Source organism: Mandrillus leucophaeus, unplaced genomic scaffold, assembly GCF_000951045.1.
Source record: "Mandrillus leucophaeus isolate KB7577 unplaced genomic scaffold, Mleu.le_1.0 Scaffold87, whole genome shotgun sequence".
Taxonomy (NCBI): Eukaryota; Metazoa; Chordata; class Mammalia; order Primates; family Cercopithecidae; genus Mandrillus; species Mandrillus leucophaeus.
Window position 1 is genome coordinate 4,123,187 of NW_012109474.1, and position 10,628 is coordinate 4,133,814.

At 39.1% G+C, this 10,628-nt stretch overlaps 1 protein-coding gene across 2 annotated transcripts in view; it reads left to right on the plus strand.

Moving 5' to 3' along the window:
- The window catches only part of ME2 (malic enzyme 2, NAD(+)-dependent, mitochondrial), a 56,527-nt gene extending 54,760 nt beyond the window's left edge, over nucleotides 1-1,767 (plus strand). For both annotated transcript variants that reach the window (XM_011969048.1, XM_011969049.1), the window contains one exon: nucleotides 906-1,767. Coding sequence is in view for 1 of the 2 variants with exons in the window: in XM_011969049.1 (XP_011824439.1) it covers nucleotides 906-928 (23 nt within the window). In the remaining variant the exon portion in view is untranslated. The remainder of the gene's footprint in view (nucleotides 1-905) is intronic.
- Nucleotides 1,768-10,628: the final 8,861 nt, after the last annotated feature.

The window sequence follows — 10,628 nt, forward strand, 5'->3', positions numbered from 1 at the left end:
AAAAAAAAGAAAGAAAGAAAAAGAAAGAAAGAAAGCCATGACTTGAGAACTTTACTGTGTGAGAGGCACTGTGTTACCCTGTGAGGAAGCGTTTCACATTCCTCATTTTATATCAGAACTGAGGCTCAAAGGCTTATTCTCACCACCAATCATGGTATGTGGCTTGGGTGCAAAATTTGAAATTCAAGCCACCTTTGGTGGGGAGTAATCAAGCTTACTGTTGAGGGTCTAATATCTAGACTCAGAATGCTTTGGGTTTGAAACAGCTCTCACGTAACTACCTTGGGCAAATTACTTAAACTCCTCTCATTCCTCATATGCAGAATGAGAATAAAGATAGTACTTACCTCATGGGGTTCTTGTGGAGAGTAAAGGAGGTATCCTTGTAAAACACACAGAATATGCCTGGCAGTCAGTGATAGTGGTGTCAGTTCCCATGTATAGGTTGTAGCTCTGAATTTACTTGACTTTATAGTTCTGGTGTCTAACTCCTGATTTATAATAATTACTATGCCTCTTAATCCAAATTCTAGAGTAGAAACCTCTCCTCACCTTGGGTTGGGTTTTCATCCTGGTCAAGTTGGCTATGATTAGGAAATAGTCTCTGTGGCCCTCTAGAAAGGCCACCCTTTCAGCAAGACTGGGAGGAATGACATAGGCCGGGCAGATTACCTAAATGTATTTACTTGAATCATACACAGTAGAACTTAAATGTGTTTGGTTTTATCTTTTAAACTTTCCATAGCTTCCAAATGTTTTGAAAGGAGTCAAAGTAATGTTACTTTTTATTTTGAAAAAAGAAAACTGCCATTCTTTTAAACTTATTTTCCTGTGTTATAATAGTACGTTGTCTCTCTAATAGGTTAATACTCAGAGCCTACACAATAACCTTATTTATTTTTCAGGTTACAGAATACCTATATGCTAATAAAATGGCTTTCCGATACCCAGAACCTGAAGACAAGGCCAAATATGTTAAAGAAAGAATATGGCGGAGTGAATATGATTCCCTGCTGCCAGATGTGTATGAATGGCCGGAATCTGCATCAATCCCTCCTGTGATAACAGAATAGAAGCACTCCCCTGATAAATACTTTCTGTGCTCCAGGGAATCCCTTTTTTCAGACAAGAAGAGATAATGTTCTCAGTTTTATGGTGTTTTATGTGTTTTGTTCTGCCCAGCCACTTTGGTTGACATATTTTTTTCCATGCGTCTCCACATCTGTTGGGGTAGACGTGTTGATTGATTGCATTGCCCACCAGCACCCTACAATCAGATAGTTGTGATGCTTTAATTCTAACATACAGCCCATACCACGTCCAGGAGATGTAAAAAGTGTGTTTGTGAATGTCTTCACTTGTATTCTAATTCAGACTTGCCAAAGTATTTGCTATTTACTATTATGGGTAATAATCTTCTCTCGCCTGGTTGTTTTAGAGCTACTAAAATAGAAATTTACTTTTATGGATAGAAGTACAGAATTTTGAGAAGAAACTAAATTTTAAGGAAAAATTGTCAGCATCTAAAAATGTTCTTCTACATCTGCTTCATCTTACCTTCATACTCTGAAATTCCCTTATAGCAGACAGAGCTAGGGAAACATTAAAATTTTACCCTATTTATTTTCTGGAACTAAATCAAGGCTTAACTATAACATTATGAGAGTAATGGGAACTACTGCTGGCTTTAAATAAATAAAAGTCATTGTTTTCAACAGTGTATAAAAATAATGTAACCTTTTTATTTAATAAATATCTTAAATTTAATTGTTTCAGTTATGCTATCTTATTGCCCAACTAGAAATTTAGATTTGCTTATGAAAAACACATATTTTTGTTACTTCTGGATGATTCTAGGAGGGAGTATAAGATACCTAACTCATATGGGGAACATCACATGACTTTTAAAATCTAAGTTAGTCATGCTTCACATCAAAATGAGTCATATTTAACTGGAGAAACTATGCCCTTATTCCAGAACTGATGCTCTTTATTACTTGAGATAATTTTGGAATGTTACTATGATACTGTTTCTTTGAATGTCATTAGTAGTGACGTCTCTTTCTCCATTGAAGGCAGACTTAATTTTTTTAAGCCACCAAAATTAATTTAGAGCTAAGCGGGAATGAATAAGGTTGGTGTTCATCCAGGAAATGCCCTTTTTAATCCCAGTAAAATGGGTAATTATGGCTGATGAGAACAGTTTTCTTGTGTAGCTTGCATATTGAAGAATTCTAAAGGAAAATGTATCTGCCTACCGTGGTTGCTTTGAGGGAAGAAAACTTTTAAATGCTCATTCTAGGATAGAACAACAACAGATATTCATTGATAATATGAGCATGCACAGTATTTTATATTGCTTTGTAGGAAAAAAGAGACTTCACTTTTTTCATCTTCTGCCTATGGGTACAAATTGATTCTTTTTTTTTTTTTTTTAAAAACAGAGTCTCGCTCTGTTACCAGGCTGGAGTGCAGTGGGGTGATCTCAGCTCACTGCAACCTCTGCCTCCCAGGTTCAAGTGATTCTCCTGCCTTAGCCTCCCAAGTAGCTGGGACTACAGGCACGTGCCAGCACGCCCAGCTCATTTTTGTATTTTTCATAGAGACAGTGTTTCACCACATTGGCCATGAGGGTCTCGATCTCCTGACCTTGTGATCTGCCCATCTCGGCCTTCCAAAGTGCTGGAGTTAACAGGCGTGAGCCATGCGCCCAGCCAATTTTTTTTTTTTTTGAGACAGAGTCTTGCTCCTGTCGCCCAGTCTGGAGTGCAGTGGCATTATCTCTGCAACCTCTGCCTCCTCAGTTCAGGCGATTCTCCTGTCTTAGCCTCCCAAGTGGCTGGAATTACAGGCACCTGCCACCACACCCAGCTAATTTTTGTATTTTTAGTAGAGACAGGGTTTTACCATGTTGGCCAGGCTGGTCTCAAACTCCTGACTTCAGGTGATCCACCCACCTTGGCCTCCCAAAGTGCTGGGATTACACGTATGAGCCACCACACCTGGCCCAATTCATAATAATTTTGAATATAATTTGATAATTTTAAAATGGTTGCAATGGTATTGCCATTTGGAGTATAGGAAAGTGCAGTTGGTTAATTCGTTGAACAGATGAGTAAAGTCAGAAGTCTTTTTCATAACATATGGTCACAATTCCTTTCTTTTAATTAAAGATGAAAGGTTTGTGGGTTTTGGTTTGTTTGTTTTAGATATGGGGTTTTGCTGTGTCGCCCTTGCTGGAGGGCAGTGGCTGTTCACAGGCGTGGGTCATAGAGCACTGCAGCCTGGAACTCCTGGGTTCAGGCTCTCCTCCTGCCTCAGCCTCCTGAGCAGCTTGGACTAAAGGTGTGCACCACTGCACCTGGCTGAGAGGCTTCTGTTTCTCATGTTCCCTCTGTCAAAACAAAATCACGCCTAAAAATACTCTCTGTGTGAAATCTTGATTTTAGTTCAACCTAAGAAGTATAATAAGTATAAACCTGTTTCTTGCTTAATGTTTATTGAAGGCAGGAACATATGCTGAATTAAAGTAATTTTACTAAGAAGTTTGCTTATTAAGTATGTCTGGTACAGTCTTCATGGAAGTTATTAAGTATTTTAAGGAAAAAAATAGGCTAAATGGCATATAGCCTACTTAAATAAAACAATTCTATTTTTTTAAAAGCTCCCTGTTTTCATTGTTATTTACCAGTCAATATTTTAACAAGTATCAATTATTAGATGTAAATAAAGTAAAATTGCTTAATATTAAGCTAAGAATACAGGAAGGATTATTAGCATTGAGGAAGTCGGGGGAGGCCAGAATGGCATCAAGCTGGAAAAGAAATTAAAGTGTTACCTTCGATGAGACTTTACCTAGCAAGAAGGTAATTATTTTGAATAACAGCAATAGAGAATCTTCTATTTTGAATTGAGAAGAAATTCTGATGATTAGAGTGTCAGTAAGAGAAAAAGGTGAAATACATGTGTTTCTAATCTCCCACGACCACCTGTTGTATGGAACAAATTGGATTACTAGCAAGGGTAAGGTTTATTGACAATAATGAGAAGTTTTAGTCCAAGATTTTAGTTAAAATATTTTTAAAGGATGGATTCATAACCAAGAAGTTGCCTCAGATCACTGTGAAGCTTTAAAATGCAGGTGCCTTTGCTCCTCTTCCCTCCAGGCCCCCAGGGCAGAGTCCTGGCTGGTGTCTCTTCAGGAGGTCCCCCTGACACACCGATTCTGCCTTCACAATCACTGCCTTAAAGCAGGCAGCAGAATCTTTTGGAGAGCTAACAAGATTCTGATGCTGATGGAGGGGACCTGGGATAGGGCCTCAGATTCTACTTTTTTGTTTGTTTGAGACAGGGTCTCTTCCTCTCACCCAGGCCGGAGTGCAGTGGCACGCGCTCACTGCAACCTCCACCTCCTGGGCTCAAACGATCCTCCCGCCTCAGCCTCCTGAGTAGCTGGGACTATAGGCACAAGTCACCACACCCAGCTAATTTTTGTATTTTTAGAAGAGTTGGGTTTTTGCCATGTTGCCTGGGCTGGTCTCGAACTCCTGACCTCAAGTGATTCAACCACCTCGGCCTCCCAAAGTGCTGGAATTACAGGCATGAGCCATTGCACTCAGCCAAGAATGTCCGTTTCTGACAGGCTCCCAGGTGATGCCTATGCTGCTGGTACAGTGAACAACATGCTAAGAGGCATTGCTCCAAGGTACTGCATGTAGTGAGCAGTTCTTTATTGTTTATGTACCATATACTTCAATTTACATGAAAAAGATCAACTGAAATTATATTCTTACACAAAATAGTTTTCATCTAGTTTTATTATGTTTTTACAGACTGTTTACAAGAACAAAAATTAATAGAGAATTTTTGAACATACTTTTGTGAAAACATATAAAAACTAGAATACTCTTTAATTCTAAATTATAGATTTGTAGCATACTTAGTGAACCTAGCAACCAATTTTCATTTGTAAAAGATTAGCTATCAAGTGGACATTTATTTCTCTATTATCAGCTTGCTTAGGACATGACTTACCTTATCCTTTGTCGTTTTTCTATAAATTGTCAGCCTCTGGAGAAACACGATTTTGCATTTTTGCCGATGAGTTGCCAATGAATTAAGACCAAAACATCATTATTAAGGAGTATGAAGCATTATTTACTGGCTCTCAGATAACAGAAAACCCAAAAGGGATGGTGGGGGAGTGAAGAAAGCCTTTCCTTGGGAAAAATACTTCAAGTGCTCCTGCAGCTTTTTTCTCAAGCCCAGTCAGTATCCTTCAAGGATAACTTTTTCATACTTTTTTTGGTTTGTTTCTGCTAGCTTTATGACAGAGGTTATAATACTCTTTTCTCCTCTCTTCTTCTTTGACATGTTACGTTGTCTTTTTTTTTTTTTTTTTTTAACTTCTTCATACGCTTAAAAAGCTCCAGAGTGGCCAGGTATGGTGGCTCACGCCTATAATCCCAGCACTTTGGGAGGTCGAGGCGGGCGGATCACGACGTCAGGAGATCGAGACCATCGTGGCTGACACGGTGAAACCCCCGTCTCTACTAAAAATACTAAAAATTAGCCAGGCGTGGTGGTGAGTGCCTGTAATTCCAGCTGCTCGGTTGCGCCACTGCACTCCAGCCTGGGCGACACAGCGAGACTCCGTCTCAAAAAAAAAAAAAAAAAAAAAAAAAAAAAAAAAAAAAAAAAGCTCCAGGGCTTTGTTGAATTCACCAAAATGGAGTCCGCTCTGGTGAGCCTACGTAATACTCGAGAGCATTAATATAAACCTATAGCTCTTTACTGGGCTTCCATTTAAAAGGAAGTCCTGAGAATGAAATGGCACCAGCATCGTGTTTCCATCCAAGACAAGAGCACACGTGTTCAGGTGCCACGCATTCATGTAGCTCTCAACTGATTCGTGGTTTCCACTTTGTGCATCTAATTATTAAAACGAAGCTCTCTACAGGTGAGCTGCAGTAACATACTTCATATTTAAAATGTTCACAGCAATTTGACCATAGAAAACTTTCTCATCTGAAATCAGGATAAGATTTTTTTTTTTAATGTAAGCAGAGAAAAAACTCAGTGCTTTATTTCAAATTTCAGTAAGTTCAGGTGGGCCTAATTAAGACATGACTATTACTACAAATCCTATTCTTGCCAGAAGTTACTTAGATAGACTAGCGATTGGATTTTAAAAACATTTTCCTTTCTTGAATAAGGAAAATTGTGCATCACAAAGAGAAAAGTAAATATGGAAATATGTTAATAGTTCAGTTGCATAAAATAGACACATTAAGTCAAGTGATTTGAATGCTTAGTATCTTTTGGTAAACAGCATTTTGTCAACAAACTTTTCATATGGCTATAGGATCTTGTTTTTTCCAAATAAAAACTTTGCAATTGGGAAAGTTATTCCTCCATTCAGCACACTTTTTAATGTTAAGACTAGGGGAAACTTGTGGGTATATATTCATTGGTTTTCAGGATTTTCTTTTATGTTCTAGAAAAGTAATTTTTCCTTTCCTAGTTTTAAGTGTATATTCTAGCAAATCATTGATTCCTATGCAGCCATTGGATTATCACCAACACATTTGGTATATACAATGGGCTAATAATGACAAACTAAAGTTTATGGATAATACCTACTGTATACCAGACGCTGTTCTAAGGATCTGACATAATTTAATCCTCACTCCTAACCTCTGTTTCTGTGCCTGATTTACAGATAGGGACAGAGGCACAGAGAGGTTAAGTGACTTGTCAAAGGTCTTAGGATGTGTGGCAGAGCCTGGGTTTTTAGCTCAGACCCCTCTCAGTGAAGAAAGGCTTCTGTGTAGGCAATTTTATCTAATACCTTCAGGAACTGTTACTTCAGATGAGAACTCTTACCTATTCTTATGAGATTAGTCTTAGGTCCTTTTTAATACATTTTACCAGTTCATCTGATTTTTACTTTGTTCCCATTTATAATTCAAATATAATATAAACCGTTTATTCATTTAGTGTTCAGCATTGTAAGTATTGGACACAAACATTAAATATTTGGTTTTGAATTTAATAAATTACACCAAAAATCTCGGTAGCCAATTCACTAACATCTTTTGATTTAGTAATCTTCGCAGAATCAACAACTGTTATCACCTCTGTGCAAATCAGTTTCAGTTGTGCTTGTATATTATAATATTCACTTTAGGAATCTACCTGTCAATTTGCAATTCAATTATAAGGTATATTTTAAGTGATATCTATGTATTGTATATATATATTCCATCAAAAGGTGAGAATAATTAGAAAGTAGTAATATTAAAATATGTATGAAATAAGAACTTTCTTAAAAGACCTAGTTTAGCTGAATAAATGACAATATAAAATGTCTGCCCAATGTTTTATTATACTTTGCCTAATGACCTTGAAATTTAACCGAAATTAAAACCGTACTTTTGCAGTTGATATTTGTGTGTTCCCTTTGATAACATCCCAAGCACTAATTATTGACTTAAGGAAGCCACGTATTGCAAGTCATTGCTTAGCCTTTCACATCTTTGTGTTGATAAGATGATGGAATGGGTAGTCTTGTAGTAATTGCTTATGGGAATGCTAGTTTAAGAGGAATGCCTTGTATAGAACATATTATACCAGATTGACTTGTTAAAAATGATTCCAAGAATCAGTCTTAAAACTTCATAATTATGTGAATTATTTTTTCTCTTTTGTGACATGTTGTAATGAGATGTGTGCTCTTATATTTTCTTAGTAAAATTTTCTTATGCATAAAATGCTTTATGGTCTTGTTTTTAAAGGCTCTATGTATAGGACACTTTTGAAACTTGGTAATGTAAACCTTAACACACACACACTCTCTCTCTCTCCAGAATACTTGATCCCCTGGGAATGTGTTGTTGGACTTAAATTCACATATGGAGTACTAGTTTTGCTCCTCAGCTTTTCATTCCCTTTTGTTCAGCTTCCTACCCTATTCCTCTCCTTATTTGATTTAATTATGATACTAAAGGAATTCTCTATCGCCTTTTCTTCTCCCCACTTCTCACACACAAACACCGAGACTCTAATGTTAAAATACTAATCAGGAGAGATGTATGTTGATTTTGTGATGAAGGGGGGAATTATATAATAACAAATACCGACTGAGACCCTCAGATAAAAGTTCTTTTTTTGCCTCAGGATTCATGAATAGCTTCCGGGAGTCCACAAAGCCCCTGAAATAATACATGATCCTATGCTTGTGTCTCTTGGAGGGAGAGAATCCATCACCTTCATCAAAGGGCCCTTTCTTTTACCAGAATACGTTGAGAAAAACTAGCCTACACCTCTTTTTTTTTTGTTTTTTTCGAGACAGATTCTCACTCTTGTCACACAGGCTGGAGTGCAGTGGGGTGATCTCAGCTCATTGCAGCCTCTGCCTCCTGAGTTCAGGTGATTCTCACCTCAGCCTCCCAAAGTGCTGGGATTACAGGCGAGAGCCACCATGCCCGGCCGGCCTATACCATTTTTTAACAAGTCCATCATGCTTCTTTATTGGGAGGGCTGGCATGGTGAACTACAGGCCCCAACTTGCATGCCGGCTGAAACAGGTAGCCAGACCAATAAAGGCCTTTCGTTGCCTCTATAGTAAATGACACCCAGATACCTCAGCAAAAGCAGTGGGTCAGCAGCACGTACTTCCCCAAATACAACTGCTCTGTTCTTGAATCCTGAACAGTGTGGACCTCAGATACCACCTGGTCTGTGTCCAAACTGAATAGAATGCAACTTTGAAAACAAACGATTTTCTTTCTCAAGCTGATCTAAAAATTACACTTACAACCTCGCAGATCTCCAACTGCTGGGAATACAAGTAACTACCATCTCCAATTGCAGCGCTCTGAAATTCATCATGGCTTTCATGTGGAAGCCATGCCTCCTGTGGGCTGCTCTTAGCCAGTGATTTCTCACAGCAGGGATGGTATGACAGGCCTATTCCTGGAAGACAGGAGACTCCTTGGATGTGTAGCTTTAGCCCAAGCCCTCCCCCGTAGCCTTGCCAAGCTCAGAACTATACTTCAACCTAAGGCACTTCTTCACTCAACCTCTCTTCCTTTCCTGTCTCTTTCACTTGGGATCAGATCTGTATGATGCTATGAAGGCTCTTGCATGCCCTTCCTGGCTCCCTCCCCACCTTCACAGACATTTCTTCTCATATAAATTACTTGCGTATCAGCTGGATACGGTGGCTCATGCCTGTAATCCTAGCACTTTGGGAAGCTGATATGGGAGGATTTCTTGAGCTCAGCAGTTCGAGGCCAGCCTGGGCAACACAGTGAGACCTCATCTCTACAAAAGATACAAACAATTAGCCAGCATGGTAGTGTGCCCCTGTAGTCCCAGCTGCTCAGGAGGCTGAGGAGGGTGGATTGCTTCAGCCCAGCAGGTCAAGGCTGCAGTGAGTCCTGATTGTGCCACTGCACTATTTCAAGAGACCAAAAAAAATTACTAGCATGTCTATTCTCATCTTGGATGAGATGTTCCTTCTTGGATGACCCAGACTAACATAGCAGGTGATTCAGGATGTAGGTTTGCCAATTAGAAACACTAAAACTATTAGAGCTATTGGTAAGGTAATTAGACTTTCTAGATTTTCTGATATGATCTTTCTTCCAGATACACTGTCTCAACTCCAGACCATGTCGTGAGCTAACCTAAACCAATTTGGACACATGCTCCCAAAATAGGTACTTTCAGGTGGCTAACAGTACCAAAGAGGTTTTAAAAACGAGCCTCAGACCAAATTCTGCCATGTATGCAAACATTCATTAAGCAAATATTGATTAATAAGCAGGCACAGGCCAAGCATGATGACTCACACCTATAATCCCAGCATTTTGGGAGGCTGAAACAGGGGAATCACTTGAGCCTAGGAGTTAGAGATCAGCCTGGGCAACATAGTGAGACCTTGTCTCTACCAATTAAATTTAAATTTAATTTAAAATTAAATTAGCCAGGTGTGTTTGTATACACCTGTGGACCCAGCTACTTGGGAGGCTGGGTTGGGAGGATCTCTTGAGGCTGGGATGTCAAGGCTGCAGTGAGCTGAAACTGTGCCACTGCACTCTAGCCTGGGTGGCAGAGTGAGACTCCATCTCAAAAAATAATAAGAATAATAAAAAATAAATAATTTAAAAAGCAGACACAAAACAACTCATATTTCTTAGTCTACTCAGGCTGTCATAACAAAATATCGGAAACTGAGTGGCTTAAACAACAAAAATTATTTCTTCACAGTTCTGGAGGCTGGAACTCCAGCAGTTTCTGGTGAGGGCTGTCTTCCTGGCTTATAGATGGCCACCTTTTTACTGTGTGCTCACAGGGCCTTTTCTCAATGTGTGCATGTGGAGGGAGGGAGAGAGCAGAGGACAGAGAAAGCGCATGCTCTGGTCTCTCTTTCTTTCTTTTTTTTTATTATTATACTTTAAGTTCTAGGGTACATGTGCATAATGTGCAGGTTTGTTACATATGTGTACTTGTGCCATGTTGGTGTGCTGCACCCATCAACTCATCAGCACCCATCAACTCGTCATTTACATCAGGTATAACTCCCAATGCAATCCCTCCCCCTTCCCCGCTCCCCGTAATAG